The following is a 17,298-nucleotide window of genomic DNA, read 5'->3' as shown; positions in this document are numbered from 1 at the left end:
CAGTCTAAGGATCTGCCATTATCCGTTCAGAGTTGCGTCCCTTAGACATGCCAGGATTGTATTGCCATGGGATTCACCCTGGTTGTGATTCATGATCAGTTAGCACCATACCTGTGCTTTTAGATTACACCAACATGGTAAAGGCCCTCAGTGGGCCATCCTCCATCAAGTTGACACACTGTGATAGGCTATTCAAAACAGCATCAAGTTGACACACTGTGATAGGCTATTCAAAACAGCATCAAGTTGACACACTGTGATAGGCTATTCAAAACAGCATCAAGTTGACACACTGTGATAGGCTATTCAAAACAGCATCAAGTTGACACACTGTGATAGGCTATTCAAAACAGCATCAAGTTGACACACTGTGATAGGCTATTCAAAACAGCATCAAGTTGACACACTGTGATAGGCTATTCAAAACAGCATCAAGTTGACACACTGTGATAGGCTATTCAAAACAGCATCAAGCTGACACACTGTGATAGGCTATTCAAAACAGCATCAAGTTGACACACTGTGATAGGCTATTCAAAACAGCATCAAGTTGACACACTGTGATAGGCCATTCAAAACAGCATCAAGTTGACACACTGTGATAGGCTATTCAAAACAGCATCAAGTTGACACACTGTGATAGGCTATTCAAAACAGCATCAAGTTGACACACTGTGATAGGCTATTCAAAACAGCATCAAGTTGACACACTGTGATAGGCTATTCAAAACAGCATCAAGTTGACACACTGTGATAGGCTATTCAAAACAGCATCAAGCTGACACACTGTGATAGGCTATTCAAAACAGCATCAAGTTGACACACTGTGATAGTCTATTCAAAACAGCATCAAGTTGACACACTGTGATAGTCTATTCAAAACAGCATCAAGTTGACACACTGTGATAGGCTATTCAAAACAGCATCAAGTTGACACACTGTGATAGGCTATTCAAAACAGCATCAAGCTGACACACTGTGATAGGCTATTCAAAACAGCATCAAGTTGACACACTGTCGTTGGCTATTCAAAACAGCATCAGAAACCTGTGATTGTGGGTTCGAATCCCGGTTCACCCCGATTATGTTTCTAGGTTTGTCAGCACCATACCCGTGCTCGTGGTTTTCACCGAAGTGGTAAGCATCTGAGACTCACATCACTTCGAGCTTTCCTCCCACATTAAGCTGACACGCCGCTATATAACTGGAATACTGTTAAAAGCGGCATTAAACCCAACTCACTCACTCACTCATTAGATTTGGAAATGAGCAGGGTAGCCATAGTTACCTGTAACTGATCATTACTCAACTGCTGCATTTCCTTTGAAGTGGACTGTTGATATCCTTGTGGTGTTAGCGTTTGCCCTCCTCGCTGAAGTCAGAGGTTTGCTTCCCTTGATGGGTTGTGTGAAGACCTTGACATTGCTGACTGCACAGTGCAGCATTAAACAGGTTCTGTGTTATTCTAATGTTTCACCATGTAAGAATAAAATCAAATTGTCACATGGTAGCTGCCAAGTTATCATCAGGACGGTTATTCATACTAAAGAGCGTATTTCCTTTTATTATATGGTGAAAAACACTTCCCAAGTTTGTTTTTATTTTCAAATAAATGCTTGCGGTGATCTCAGACAATGAACCTTTTCTTCCTTTTGTTGCAGCAAATGAAGCAGCCCAGTCCGTCGCTGTCCAACTATCAGGTGAGTTGGGGGGAGGAGCAGGTGGGTGGGGCTACAGCCGTCCTAGCCCTGACCTTACGGGTTATGTATACTGCTTGTATGTTGATCATTCAGAGCAGGTGGGTGGGTGGGGCTACAGCCATACTATCCCTGGCCTTACAGGTTACGTATACTGCTTGTATGCTGATCATTCAGAGCAGGTGGGTGGATGGGGCTAAAGCCATACTAGCCCTGGCCTTACGGGTTATGTATAGTGCTTGTATGTTGATCATTCAGAGTCAGAGCAGGTGGGTGGGTGGGGCTACAGCCATACTAGCCCTGACCTTACGGGTTACGTATAGTGCTTGTATGTTGATCATTCAGAGTCAGAGCAGGTGGGTGGGGCTACATCCATACTAGCCCTGACCCTACGGGTTACGTATAGTGCTTGTATGTTGATCATTCAGAGCAGGTGGGTGGGGCTACATCCATACTAGCCCTGACCCTACGGGTTACGTATAGTGCTTGTATGTTGATCATTCAGAGCAGGTGGGTGGGGCTACATCCATTCTAGCCCTGACCCTACGGGTTAGGTATAGTGCTTGTATGTTGATCATTCAGAGCAGGTGGGTGGGGCTACATCCATTCTAGCCCTGACCCTACGGGTTACGTATAGTGCTTGTATGTTGATCATTCAGAGTAGATGGGTGGGGCTACATCCATTCTAGCCCTGACCCTACGGGTTACGTATAGTGCTTGTATGTTGATCATTCAGTCAGAGCAGGTGGGTGGGGCTACAGCCGTCCTAGCCCTGACCTTACGAGTTATGTATAGTGCTTGTATGTTGATCATTCAGAGCAGGTGGGTGGGGCTACATCCATACTAGCCCTGACCCTACGGGTTACGTATAGTGCTTGTATGTTGATCATTCAGAGCAGGTGGGTGGGGCTACATCCATACTAGCCCTGACCCTACGGGTTACGTATAGTGCTTATATGTTGATCATTCAGAGCAGGTGGGTGGGGCTACATCCATACTAGCCCTGACCTTACGGGTTACGTATAGTGCTTGTATGTTGATCATTCAGAGTCAGAGCAGGTGGGTGGGGCTACATCCATACTAGCCCTGACCCTACGGGTTATGTATAGTGCTTGTATGTTGATCATTCAGAGTCAGAGCAGGTGGGTGGGGCTACATCCATACTAGCCCTGACCCTACGGGTTACGTATAGTGCTTGTATGTTGATCATTCAGAGCAGGTGGGTGGGGCTACATCCATTCTAGCCCTGACCCTACGGGTTACGTATAGTGCTTGTATGTTGATCATTCAGAGCAGGTGGGTGGGCCTACATCCATTCTAGCCCTGACCCTACGGGTTACGTATAGTGCTTGTATGTTGATCATTCAGAGCAGGTGGGTGGGGCTACAGCCATACTAGCCCTGACCTTACGGGTTAGGTATAGTGCTTGTATGTTGATCATTCAGAGTCAGAGCAGGTGGGTGGGGCTACAGCCGTCCTAGCCCTGACCTTACGAGTTACGTATAGTGCTTGTATGTTGATCATTCAGAGTCAGAGCAGGTGGGTGGGGCTACAGCCATACTAGCCCTGACCTTACGAGTTATGTATAGTGCTTGTATGTTGATCATTCAGAGTCAGAGCAGGTGGGTGGGCCTACATCCATTCTAGCCCTGACCCTACGGGTTACGTATAGTGCTTGTATGTTGATCATTCAGAGCAGGTGGGTGGGGCTACAGCCATACTAGCCCTGACCTTACGGGTTAGGTATAGTGCTTGTATGTTGATCATTCAGAGTCAGAGCAGGTGGGTGGGGCTACAGCCGTCCTAGCCCTGACCTTACGAGTTACGTATAGTGCTTTTATGTTGATCATTCAGAGTCAGAGCAGGTGGGTGGGGCTACAGCCATACTAGCCCTGACCTTACGAGTTATGTATAGTGCTTGTATGTTGATCATTCAGAGTCAGAGCAGGTGGGTGGGGCTACAGCCGTACTAGCCCTGGCCTTACGAGTTATGTATAGTGCTTGTATGTTGATCATTCAGAGTCAGAGCAGGTGGGTGGGGCTACAGCCGTACTAGCCCTGGCCTTACGGGTTTTGTATAGTGCTTGTAGTGGGATCCTTAAAACCTGACTCACCTAAGTCTACCCGTCTCTCTACAGGCCAGTCTGATCACGGACAATGCCCAGATCGTGACTCAGGTGACAGCCAAGATCCAGGCCCAGTATGCCGGCCTTCAGAAGCAGCACCAGGACTTCGTGAACCACCTCAACAGCCAGCTGACACAGCTGCAGTCACAGAAGCAGGGCCTGCAGCTGCAGCAGCAACAAGCAGGTGCGTCGACTGCTGGATGCCGCATGGCAGCTTCCATTACATTCAGGAAATAACCACAGATGGCGAATTGACGTATCTCTCTGTTAACACAGTACTATTGATATCTAACCATCCTTTTTACTAGGCAATGACTTGCATGTCTTATGCAGGCAAATTGGGGAACTATGTGTGATTTTTTTCAAAATTTGATTTTTTAATGCTCTTAAATTTGTAAATTCTGAGGTATTGGGAAATTATTTTTTGAACTTGGGAATCTTTGCAGCAGACTTAGGGCTGAATATTGGTCTCTGAGCAGGTCTAGTGAAATCCCTGCCTCGCTTATGTTTATGTATATTACAGACAAAGTTATTCTCAATTGTGTGCGGTCGTGTAGCCTAGTGGTTAAAGTGTTCGCTCGTCACAACGAAGACCCGGGTTCGATTCCCGACATGGGTACAATGTGTGAAGCCCATTTCTGGTGTCCCCCGCCGTGATATTGCTGGAATATTGCTAAAAACGAAGTAAAACCATACTCACTCACTCACTCAATTGTATCAATTCCATGCTCCCTGTAGTGATGTTTTTTCATCATAGTTTGTCAAAGGGGTGTCTATTGTGGCTACTTTCACAATTGTATTGCAAGAGTAACCACCAATGTACTAGAAATTAATAAGGTATTGCCGACAGTGTCAAAGTCAGCAGTTTCCTTCCTGGTGCAACTCAAATCAAAGGGAAATAACTCTAATATGAATAGCTACATTTTTGCCAATCAACACACGACAGGTTTGTATCGACAGAGGTTTTTTACACATAATTTGTGTTATTTATAATTAATTGCAACTGTTGAAACTATTGTTATTCATACTATCGGCAGTACATTGACATTTTAGATTCCTATCGATAGGGTACAATCATATGAAAACAACTACAATGCATTAATAGTTTCATATATCGTTACACTCCTAGTTTGTCATATATGAAGAGTCTGGGACTTTATCAACTAATCCGGTGCCCGAGCCGCGTAACATTCAGTTTGACCTAGTAAACTCAGCTAACAATAATCCAGTTACAATGCTAAAATCAGCCGAAAAGTTCGTCAAGAGCCAAGTTCAGGCTAGTGGACTTGGGCACAGACAGTATGACCGACACAGATCTGGTGGTCATGAAATATATTGTTGTGGCGTAAATATTCATGTCACTCGTTCCACTTTCAGTAACCACAGCACCACCACCGATCAGTATGGTTCCGGGGAGCGTCTCAGGTGGAGTGGTCAACACAGGTGCGCCTGTACTCATACAGTCAGCACCACCTAGTGGGGATCCAGTGTTAGCGACAAGCATGCCTCCAGGCGTGAACATGCCACCCACGTCGGGCCCACAGAACCCACCCCGCACACCTGAGGAAGACAAACCCCCACCCATGAGACCAGGGCCGATGGGGATCGGGATGGGCAGGGATGGAGGACCTCCCCCACAGCAGTCCCCGGGACCCCCAAATTTGTCTCAGGTAGGCTGAAATAGGAGGTTGATTCACCTGGATTTGTTTATTTGATGTTTAACACCGCACTCAGCAATATTCAAGCTATATGACGGCGGTCTGTAAATAATCAAGTCTGGACAAGACAATCCAGTGATTGACATCATGCTCATTGATCCACACAATTGGGATACGATGACATGCATCAACCAAGTCAGCGAGCCCGACCCCCTGATCCTGTTAGTAGCCTCTTACGACAAGCATAGTCGCCTTTTACGGCCAGCACGGGTTGCTGAAACGTATTCTACCCCGGATCTTCACAAGTCGATTCACCTGGTAATCTATGCTTGAAGCAAGGAGACTTACTGGATCCGGTTGTCAGGCTTACTGACTTGGTTAATTGCATGTCATTGATACTTGATGGCATGTGATGGTGCTCATAATATCAGTCATTAGTTTGTCTGGTCCAGACATGATTATTTTTGACTGATAAACAAATATTGCTGATTGCAGCATGAACAACAAATCAAAATAAATGAAATTAAATCATCTTTCACATGATTTCATTTACTTGTGTGCATGGCCAAGACATGATTATTTACAGGCCGCCCATTACAGCTGTGCAATATGACTGAATATTTTCAGTTTGTAAACAACTATATATAAGCAGTGTCTTCAATGTATGAAGTACAGCTAACCAGCTTCAGTGGCAGAGAGAATAGTGTACCGTATGCGACATAATAAGCGCCCAGGGCGCTCTCAAATTTAGAAATAGGGGGCTCTTATTAGAATTTTATTTTGGTAAAAAACAACAGGGTTAAAAGATCGTAAATTTTGTGGTTTATGCTGACAGCCTGAAATGTTTATATACGACAGATATATTTTTTCCAGAATCTAATTTCCCACAATTAAGGATGCATATATAACACAGGTATTATACATGAATAAATAAGTCTTGTGTACATTGATCAATCGGAAGGGGTACCAATTGGGATTGTTCACTAGCCAATATATCAGCAAATATCGCTGTGGGCGCTTATTACGTCGAAAACGGTATCATTTGATGGTAACCGATGACTTCACAATAGTTTTCAAAGTATTGTGATGTGATTTCATTGCATTTTTAGTTCTCAGAACAACCTTTCACGAACTTGACCGACCAGTGAAATTACCAACAAGAAGTCGACATTAACCAATCAGAAAGCAGCTCCACCGCACTAGTTTCAAACTGGCGACTTCCGTTCCAGACTATTAAAAAATATTTAGACAAAGTTCTCTATTCAAAATTTGAAAACTGAACACAAGAACATCCTAGAATGTCTAACAGATGGCCGAGATTGTATGGTTATGCAAATTCTCTTCTGTTCAGATGTTGATCCCATTTAAGTGAGAGATAGACAGTGATTTTGTCTTCAACTGTTGTTAACCTTTTTTATGTTGCATGATTAGAAAGCACATTCCAACTGTTACTTTCCAGATCTGGTAAGTGATGCTCTGTTTGGTCAAATAAAAGGTTGTTCTAAAAGGACCCTTAATGGGATGTCCTCAGATCATTGTTTAGCGGCAGGGAGAATTGATTGCAGCGATATTTCCTAGGTGTTATCGCTTGATCTCTTGTGGAAGCCAGTTTTTGATGATAGATGATTATCTCCCTTACAGCCCCCACCCCTTGGTCCTGGCCCAGCGTTCCCAGGAGCGTTCTCACAGCGACCCCCGGGCATGCCGCTGTTCAATACCCCACCCCCCGGCTTCAACCAGAGACCCCCTCCACAACAGTTTGATTACTCCCATGGACTGGGTAAGTCTAAACCATGGTCTGGGTAAGTCCAAACTGTGGACTGGGTAAGTCTAAATCATGGTCTGGGTAAGTCTAAATTGTGGACTGGGTTAATCTAAATCATGGTCTGGGTATGTCTAAATTGTGGACTGGGTATGTCTATATCAGGGTCTGGGTAAGTCTAAGTCATGGACTGGGTAAGTCTAAATTGTGGAATGAGTAAGTCTAAATCAGGGACAGGCAACAAAAAGAGAAGAATCAACAAGTAATGTTCCATCTCTGTAGCCTTGGACAGAATTTTCCATTAGTACTCCTTGATTGTTTCAACTTAGGTGAAGATAGGGTGATGATGCCAAGAGACACCGGCTGTGTGTTAGCATGGATCGGTGCCCAGTGGGTTCATCACTTGTTTTACTGGTCCAGATTTGGATACCTCACAGATTGCCTCAGACTAACACTGCAAATATATAATATTGATAGAAACAAACAACTCCATTTAAATTGAAAAGGAGCCCGGAGAGATTGGGTTCAGAACATGGAAAATCTAGACTTCCTTCTTGTAGACTTTAGCTTTACAGTAAGGGCTGAGCGGAAGGAGAAATAATCTAGTTCAGTGACTGTGAGACAGACTAAGACTGCCTCAACAGTGTTTAATAGTATGTCACATCGGGAAGAATGAGTTAAATAATATACTGCTGGCCATTGGCTTAGACTGAAAATGTTGATCAGGTCAGTTCATGCAGATATTCATTTTAGTTAACATTCACAAGAATGAGTGATGTAATGCCATGTTATATTGTTGGCTTCAGGTCTAAACTGGACATGTTGATGTGAGGTGCCCTGTTTGTTTCAGGTCCCCGAGGGATGCCACCTGCAGATTTCCGCGGCCCGCCCCCGGCTGCTCCCTTGCCGCTGCCCCTCCCAGACCTGAGCAAGCCTCCCCCTGGATTCCCAGCCTTGCCTCCCCCTCCCTCCATGCTCCCCCTGGACATGGACCTCACCCCCTCCGTCCCCTACCACGAGCTGCCCGCTGGACTGATGGCTCCGCTGGTCAAGGTGAGGGAGCAGAGAGTGTTGTGATGTAGTTGTTTCATGGTGCTCAGTACAAGAGGGCTCATTTTCCATTGAAAATATCTTCAGTTTTTCTTGATTGAATACTTAGCAGTGTCACTTGATGTAATATAACAGCCTTGTCACTTTATGTGCAAGGGGAGAAAAGAACAAAAGATTTTTTGTAAAAAGCCAGCAGGGCTTGCTCCTTTCAAAAGTTTCTTGTCCTTTTCCAAACTAACTGGCACACAACTAATTGATTGAGGCTCCAAATCAGCGTAACCTGAGGTCCCATAGCAACCGAGTTAGCAAGAGGACTATAATTTTTTTAGAATTCTTTACCCCTAAAATGCCTTTTCTTGCACTTGCATTAAATCTTAGCTTCCATTTGCCTCATTTTTGGCAATTTATGAGCAAATAAAGATGCGGTTGTACACAACATTACACAATGGCCGCCTGTTGTGTCCTTCTAACAAGCAGATCGGGATATATCTTTCTTTGGGGTAACCATTCACATGATCGCATTCCCCTAAAGATTTTCTCATTGAAACTACATGATTCATGAGCAGTGTCCTATTGAAAGACTTGAACACATAGAAGGGGTGAAACTTTGACGATCCAGACGGGCTATCTACTTTACTTTACAGCAAGTCTTTTGTAATTTTAACTGGCTATGGTCCAACAGGCCAGCAGTTAAATCGGCCCCTTGGTGTAGATTGGGTTGACCTTATGACCAAGGTGATGGCATGGTGGAGGTGACTTGTATTTCACTGATAACAGGACCAAGGAGAGGAGGGTTCAATGCTTCGTCTCACATTACTGCATTGAATGCAATGTTCAAATACAATGTTACCTCTCAATGAAAGAAAACCCGAAAGAATCCTAATGCACATATTTTCCTAATTTGCCTGCCAAGAAAACTTGGTTTGGTTTGAAGTCCCTGACGAACCGGTCCTCCCTGTTCCAATGTTACTGTGTATCCATCACAGCTATGTAGGTATGCTGGAAGAGTGAAACAGAGGTTACATCATAGGAGATACAGACTATAATCAGGGGCGGTCGGGTAGCCTAGTGGTTAAAGCAGTCACTTGTCACGCCGAAGACCCGGGTTTGAATCCCGACATGGGTACAATGTGTGAAGCCCATTTCAAGTGTCCCCGCTAGGATATTGTTGGAATATTGCTAAAAGCGATGTAAAACCATACTCATTCACTCGCTGAATATAATCAGCAGGTTGGTTGCCTCAAGGGAGACTATGCTCTATGATCGGATAGCCATTTTCGGTCTTTTCCTAGACATTGTAATTATTGATTTGCGTCAGTCTGAGACATTGTCTGTGAGTAATAGAACACAAACAAAATCAGATTTTTGAGGGACTTGAATCAAATATGCTAGGACTGCCTATTATTGCAAGCCTCTCAGTTAACGCCACACTCTCAATATCACGGCTATTTTGAGAATCCTTGGCTCTTCTGAGGAATAATTTAGTCACTGATGTTCCCTATGATTGTTTATCCCAGCTGGAGGACACAGAGTACAAGGCCCTGGACCCCAACGACATCCGACTGCCGCCTCCGATGCCCCCCAGTGACCGTCTGCTGGCCGCCGTGGAAGCCTTCTACAGCCACCCCAGCCACGAGAGGCCTCGTGACAGGTAGTCAGTACACAAAACACTTTTACCTCTTTTTATTCAGTTTAATGTTCAGTTAGGAAACTTATTGTGACCTACAGTATTTTGAAGTTTCAGGTAGTCTCTTATTTTTAATCAGTCTCATAAACCTCAGATCTTAGTTTTCACTACCACTAAACAAAGATCTGAGGACATCCAATTACGGGTCATGTCAGACATTGTCAGATCAACCTTTTGTGAATTTGACCAATGAAATGACTAACAAGAAGTCGACAATTGCCAATCAGAAAGCAACTTTCTCAAGCTTTAAGGCACTAGTTCCAAACTGGCACCTTCCAATCCAGACAACACTTTGAAAAAATATTGGTTCAAAAATTCTGGAATGTCTATTAAAAGGTCGAGATTGTGTGTCAGTATTTCCTGCAGGTTATGGAAAGTCTCTTCCATTTCAAATGTAATCCAATTGAACGATGAGTTTCACAGAATCAGTCGTATACCCATAACTGTCTTTCGGAATACCCCATGTTGACATTTTCATGTTTGCATGATAAGGAAACACTTCCCGACTGTCACTTTCCCGATATGTTAAGCAGGGCTCTGATTGGTCAGATGGATGGTCGTTCTGACGTGACCCGTTCTAGGATGTCCTCAGATCATTGTTTTACGGTAGCAAGAACAAAGATCTGATTTTGATGAGATTGATTTTAAATTTGGTACAAGGCTCTTGGTATTGTCATCTCATCATCAAGCTAGGCTTAAGGTCTAGGGTGTCCAAATTGTCGCCAAAAACATTTGAGAATTTTTCGATATTGAACGTATGCAGTTCTGATCAGCAGCCTTATGTTTTATGGTTTGATATGTAGGTTATTGATGTATTCATACATGGTTTTGTGTGAAAAGGCCTAATTTAGAGGTATCAAATGGAAGAATTAAGCATTCTTCAGTGACCTGGGGGAATTAGTTGCATTGATTAAGGCTAAGAATAATTCCAAGATTGACCACTGTTGGATAGTAAATCTCTCTTTACTGCTGGTTATAAAAGTCACAGGAACACTTTTTCTGACTTGTGGTTCATGTATTATTATGGGAGAAAACAACTAGTCCTATATTTGAATTAGTCTCAGACTAACAAACTTGTCACCATATCACAGATAGGTATTGTAACAGAGTGAAAGATCTGATTTTAGTGAGATTAATATACTTCAGATATCTTCTTGACATAGCCACTTAATTAGAAGTCAGTCATTTGTCTTTACAGTGAGGGATGGGAGAAACTGGGACTGTATGAGTTCTTCAAAGCCAAACAGAGAGCAAAGAAAATCAAAGAGCAAGAGATGGCAGAAAATCCTGCAAAATATCTGCAAGATCGTGAAAGAAGTAGGTCAAGGTCATGGTCCCCACCCAGGACAAGAGCAAGGTCACCTTCCCCTCCCAGGAGGAGGCGCAGATACAACAGTGGGGAGAGAAGACGAAGGTCAAGGTATGGGTAAGACGCAGCTTCACCCACGATCCGTTTGTCTTTTTTCAACTTTTAGTATGATTAAGTTTATCCTTGGAAAGCCTGAGTCACAATAAGAACCCTTCGGGGCACACTGAATCTGCTCAATTCTTGAAATGAGAAAAACATGTAAAAATCATGTTTTAGATGTTTTCATATGACTAAGAATTTGACCTCAATCTTTTCAACACTTGCCTACTGTGGACTTAAAACAGCACCAAAAGTGTCTTAAAGGTTGCTTATAGGTTTTCAGGAAGCTTTTTTCCTGATATATGACCATGAAACAAGTTTTTGGCTGGTTAATATTTGTTTGGAGATGTAAAGTACAAAGGATAGACTGAAATATTTATCGATGGACACTGCTGCACATAAAAGTTTTCTCTTCATTTGTCAACTTCATCATGTCAAATCAGAACAGTGGTAAACATCGATAACACGTCATTTATCGTGTACACTATGTGTTGACATTCGGTGTCAGGCTACTCCAGGAGTTGTGTCCCTTGTCCCAAGAGCTGCTTGTGAGTTTGAATCCCTCTTTTACCCAGATTATGATTCTTGGTCTGTCAACAGCATTTATCGTGTACACTATATGTTAACATTGGGTATTAGGCTACTCCAGCTACTCCAGGAGTTGTGTCCCTTGTCCCAAGAGCTGCTTGTGAGTTTGAATCCCTCTTTAACCCAGATTATGATTCTTGGTCTGTCAACAGCATTTATCGTGTACACTATATGTTAACATTGGGTATTAGGCTACTCCAGCTACTCCAGGAGTTGTGTCCCTTGTCCCAAGAGCTGCTTGTGAGTTTGAATCCCTCATTTACCCAGATTATGATTCTTGGTCTGTCAACAGCATTTATCGTGTACACTATATGTTAACATTGGGTATTAGGCTACTCCAGCTACTCCAGGAGTTGTGTCCCTTGTCCCAAGAGCTGCTTGTGAGTTTGAATCCCTCATTTACCCAGATTATGATTCTTGGTCTGTCAACACCATTCCCATCTTTACTGACATGCATCACTTAGAGCTTTCCTCTGACATTACCGGTAGTCTACAATAGCATTTGTTGACAATCCAAAACCGGGGAGAGAGTGTCAATCAGCGGATCCTGGCACAGTTTAGGGACTCAACTCTGCAGAGAATCTAATCCATGAAGAAATGAATTGTTTCTATATAACATTTGTATGTGAGGTTTTCATGATATACAGCTTCTCCATCGAATGAAAGGCTGGTCACATGATATGATAAACATTTGAACAACACTTTTTGACGTTCATATATATATATATGTTTTATCACGAGATTCACGTATTCTTGAAATGACCTCAGCACTGATTCTTCCGTATTCCGCATTGTAACAAGACCAAAAGATGTAACCGTAGAACAGTTTAAGCATACATTTGTTGTCATCTCTCGTTTTGAGGAAATATTTTCTTCCACTTTTCAACTGGTTGTTGTGTGGTGGTCAGTGGGACATGAAGTCACACATGATAAATAATATTGTGTATACAACATCTGACATTTATACAGTTGTGCCCTCAATCTATGAAGGTTCACACTAAAATGAACTCTCAAAAATGAAATTTAATTCTTGAGTGTGACCTCCCCCATAACCTAAGCACAACAACTTATGTTCAACAAAAACAACATTAGTGATGACTGCAGATAGACACTTCAGTTGGTCGTGGTCTTGGTTACAAAATTGGTTATATACACTCATATGAATGTGTAAAAGGTAGGTACTCGTACCCTCAATCAGTGTATTCTTTACAGGTCAGTGAGAAAAGATATTATCTCAATTTGAACAGGTCACGTTCGAGGTCCAGATCAAGATCTCGCTCAAGATCTCGCTCAAGATCAGGGTCACGATCTAGGTCAAGGTCAAGATCACCATTGCCATACCTGCCAAGTAGTCGATCACCCACTCCTGCGGAGGTGCTGCCACCACCACCTCGGGGAAAGTCCCGCAGCCCGACGCCGCCAAGCATGTATGTATGATGTCCATCTCTTCACTTGTCAGGAGGGGCGGTCGGGTAGCCTAGTGGTTAAAGCGTTCGCTCGTCACGCCGAAGACCCGGGTTCGATTCCCGACATGGGTACAATGTGTGAAGCCCATTTCTGGTGTCCCCCGCCATGATATTGCTGGAATATTGCTAAAAGCGGTGTAAAACCATACTCACTCACTCACTCACTCACTCACTTGTCAGGGGCAGAATAAGTACCCCATACTAGGGCTGGATGGGTAACTCGGGTACTCGGGTCGGGTGGGTACTGAGTAGGACCTGGGTACCTAAAACTCTGTGTTTAAACTACAAGTCACTAATGTTTGAAGTTCTTTCTGACTACTATGCCCATTCCTTTTATTTTATATTCCCTGGCTTTTATATGTTTGAATAAAAATAAAACTTCAGTCTACTTCAGTGTATGCATGACCAGATCGCTTCATACATGTATCTAACTACAGTCAACTTCAGTGTATGCATGACCAGATCGCTTCATACATGTATCTAACTACAGTCAACTTCAGTGTATGCATGACCAGATCGCTTCATACATGTATCTAACTACAGTCAACTTCAGTGTATGCATGACCAGATCGTTTCATACATGTATCTAACTACAGTCAACTTCAGTGTATGCATGACCAGATCGTTTCATACATGTATCTAACTACAGTCAACTTCAGTGTATGCATGACCAGATCGTTTCATACATGTATCTAACTACAGTCAACTTCAGTGTATGCATGACCAGATCGTCCAGTTTTGTTTTTTTACAGACCGCCGTCTTATAGCTGGAATATTGCTGAATGCGGCGTAAAACAACAAACATACATACTTCCTGTCCGGGGCACGGGTGGCCCAGTTGTCTGAGGTGCCGCGATGTGCTGTGCACACTTTGCGTCCCTTGGGCACGCCAGAAACCTATGATCATGGGTTCCAATCACAGTTCTCCCCAATTATGCTTCTAGGTCTGTAAGCACCGTACCCGTGCTCGTGGGTCCCACCAAAGTTGTAAACATCAGAGACCTGGATCACTTCGGGTTTCCCTCTCACATTATGCTGATACGCCATTAAACCCAACTCACTCACTGACTATTTTCTATCTGCACTCACTCACTCACCCACTCTTGTATTTCTACCTGCAGGGGCAGCTCATTCGGAAGTATGGCCAGCTTCGACCCCCTTCCTTCACACTCCTCTGAGCCCCGACTGGGAGAAGACAACAAGGGCCACATGCTGCTGAGGAAGATGGGTACGTGGAGATACTGTACTACCGCTATGATCTTGAGTCCCTAGATGCTTCAGCTGGATCTGAGGTTGGGGATATGACAACCTGTTCCTTGTAGCCAGTAGCCAGTACTACTACTGTTCTAACTCCCATAGGGGGCATGGGTGGCCCAGTCGTCTAAGGCGCCGCGATTTGATGTGCAGAGTTGCATCCCTTGGGCATGCCAGAAACCTATGATTGTGGGTTCAAATCCTGGTCGCCCTGATTATGTTTCTAGGTTTGTTAGCACCATATCCGTGTTTGTGGGTTTCACCGAAGTGGTAAACGTCTGAGACCTGCATCACTTGGGGCTTTCCTCCCACATCAAGCTGACACGCCGCAATATAACTGGAATAGTGTTAAACCCAACTCACTCACTCACTCACTCACTCCCATACTTGACAGAGACACAATAGTTAAACATCCTGCTTCCCCATTCAAGTCATCTGCTGGGTGTTTGCTGAAACAAGCAACATTCTCAAGACACAACAACATGACGTAAAGAGTGTTTTTAATGCTGTGTTCTGTGGATTTGTTTCTTATATCAAGTCAAACATTAGTGTCCACTGATACCATTGCTCAGTGATATCATTGTGTGAAGATCGGGTTAGAAAAGATCTTCAGCAACCCATACTTGCTGTAAGAGGCGACTATGCTTGTCGTAAGAGGCAACTAACGGGATCGGGTGGTCAGGCTCGCTGACTTTGTTGATGCATGTCATTGTATACCGATTGCGTGGATTAATGCTAGTGTTGTCAATTACTTGTCTGGTCTAGACCCAATAATAAATCATATGACCTATGAAGATTAAAATAGGTCTTCAGCATGATCAATATCATTTCCTTGTGTAGGCTGGGGTGGCAAAGGCCTCGGGGCTTCAGAACAGGGGATTGTGGACCCGATCGAGGCAGGGGATGTTCGAGACAGGCAGGACATGTTTAAGGGCATCGGCATTGACATGAAAGACCCCTTCGAGCAGTTCCGGAAAAACAAGAGTCAGGGCTTCATCCAGCGCATGAAGTCTCGGGACGAGATGAGAGAAGGTGAGACAGGATGATTGACATAAAGTCATGGATTAGTAATTTGTTGTGGAAATTTTGGTTGCTGCACAACATTAAGCATTTATTTCATTCATGTAAAATGTTTAAGAAGACCCATTGTACAAGGTGTAGAGATGTTGATCATGGACTTAGCTGTGTGACCCATGAAGATCCTGGATAGAATAGGTCTTCAGCAACCCATGCTTGCCGTAAAAGGCGACTATGCTTGGCATAAGAGGCAACTAACGGGATCGGGTGGTCAGGCTCGCTGACTTGGTTGATGCATGTCACCGTATCTCAATTGCGGGGATTGATCTCATGATGTCAATCACTGGATTGTCTGGTCCAGACTCGATTATATACAGACCGCCGTCATATAGCTTGAATATTGCTGAGCACAGCATTAAACAACAAACAAACAAACAAACAAAACTTATCTGTGTATGTAATGAGGGCAAGGCCGTAGATTCGGATCCAGTCATCACAAAGGTTCAGATGATGTTGTCTTCATAGTCTGGTAGGCATTTTGCAAATTTTCTCAATGGCAATGTTCCAAATTGTTTTCACATTTAAAAACTTTATCGAGAAAATACTCTTCATGAACAAGTCAATTAAATAATAAAATTGAAAAAAAATTCATTTGTCCACAGACAATTCAATCATAATTGGAAAACTCAATTAAAAAAAGAATTCAGAATTATTTTTGAATGCATGGACTATTGTGATTCCAGGGAACTGATTGCAAACATGGTTTTGAGAATATTTTATCTGTGAATGCAGATAGTCTAGCCAGAAAAAAGATCTCACAACATTTCAGAAATAAAATCACATGTTTGGACTTAACAGAACTAAGGTTTGGCAAACAATGTATGTTACTGAAATGTTATCTATCCAGCCCAACTCACACATTACTTTATGTTGTAGGTTCAAAGAAGCCAAAGTCTGGAGACTGAAAAACCAACAAGTCTGTCATCACTGCATCATTCATTTTGTATATTTTCATGTCAGATACACTGGAAGAATAAATTTGTGAATAATATTGATACACATTTCTTGTTTATTTGATGGCTCGAATAATGCTCGATTTTCTCATAAAAATCGTTTCTTAGTTCTCACTATTGCTAAACAAAGATCTGAGGACATCCCATAACGGGTCATGTCAGAACGACCTTCCATCCGACCAATCAGAGCGTTGAAAGTGATCCTGGTCATGAAAGTGACATTCGGAATGTCTTTACTAATGATGCAACCTTGAAAAAATTAACATTCCAAACGATAGTTACGGGTTTTATGACGAGTCCATACTGTCTAGGCCATCTATTAGCCATTCCGGAATGTTCATTTGTTCAGTTTCCACATGTTTAATTGAGAATTTGTCAAAATATGTTTCGAAGTGAAGTTGCCTTCTGATTTGCTAATGTCGACTTCCTGTCAGTCATTCCATTGGTTGGTCACTACTGTTCTGACGTTACCTGTAATGGGATGCCCTCAGATATTTGTTTAGCAGTAGCAAGAACTAAGATCTGATTTTATTGAGATTGAATGTGTTCTAAGGGTGGAATTATTGGATCTG

The 17,298-nt window shown here is 43.1% G+C and overlaps 1 protein-coding gene across 2 annotated transcripts in view; it reads left to right on the top strand.

Moving 5' to 3' along the window:
* LOC139478343 (calcium homeostasis endoplasmic reticulum protein-like) overlaps nt 1–16,758 on the top strand; it is a 62,124-nt gene extending 45,366 nt beyond the window's left edge. The window contains exons 9-19 of one of the 2 annotated variants that reach the window (XM_071260778.1): nt 1,662–1,700; nt 3,836–4,007; nt 5,201–5,493; nt 7,123–7,261; nt 8,094–8,296; nt 9,811–9,947; nt 11,179–11,406; nt 13,224–13,403; nt 14,564–14,670; nt 15,537–15,728; nt 16,650–16,758. In XM_071260778.1, the coding sequence (XP_071116879.1) occupies nt 1,662–1,700; nt 3,836–4,007; nt 5,201–5,493; nt 7,123–7,261; nt 8,094–8,296; nt 9,811–9,947; nt 11,179–11,406; nt 13,224–13,403; nt 14,564–14,670; nt 15,537–15,728; nt 16,650–16,678 (1,719 nt within the window). In that variant the 3' untranslated portion in view covers nt 16,679–16,758. The remainder of the gene's footprint in view (nt 1–1,661; nt 1,701–3,835; nt 4,008–5,200; nt 5,494–7,122; nt 7,262–8,093; nt 8,297–9,810; nt 9,948–11,178; nt 11,407–13,223; nt 13,404–14,563; nt 14,671–15,536; nt 15,729–16,649) is intronic. The other variant, XM_071260779.1, reaches the window with a different exon arrangement.
* Nucleotides 16,759–17,298: the final 540 nt, after the last annotated feature.

This window comes from Haliotis cracherodii, unplaced genomic scaffold (assembly GCF_022045235.1).
Source record: "Haliotis cracherodii isolate W230 unplaced genomic scaffold, xgHalCrac1.p SCAF_4, whole genome shotgun sequence".
Classification (NCBI taxonomy): domain Eukaryota; kingdom Metazoa; phylum Mollusca; class Gastropoda; order Lepetellida; family Haliotidae; genus Haliotis; species Haliotis cracherodii.
The sequence above is the reverse complement of the archived record's forward strand: the minus strand, read 5'-3'. Positions and strand labels throughout refer to the sequence as shown.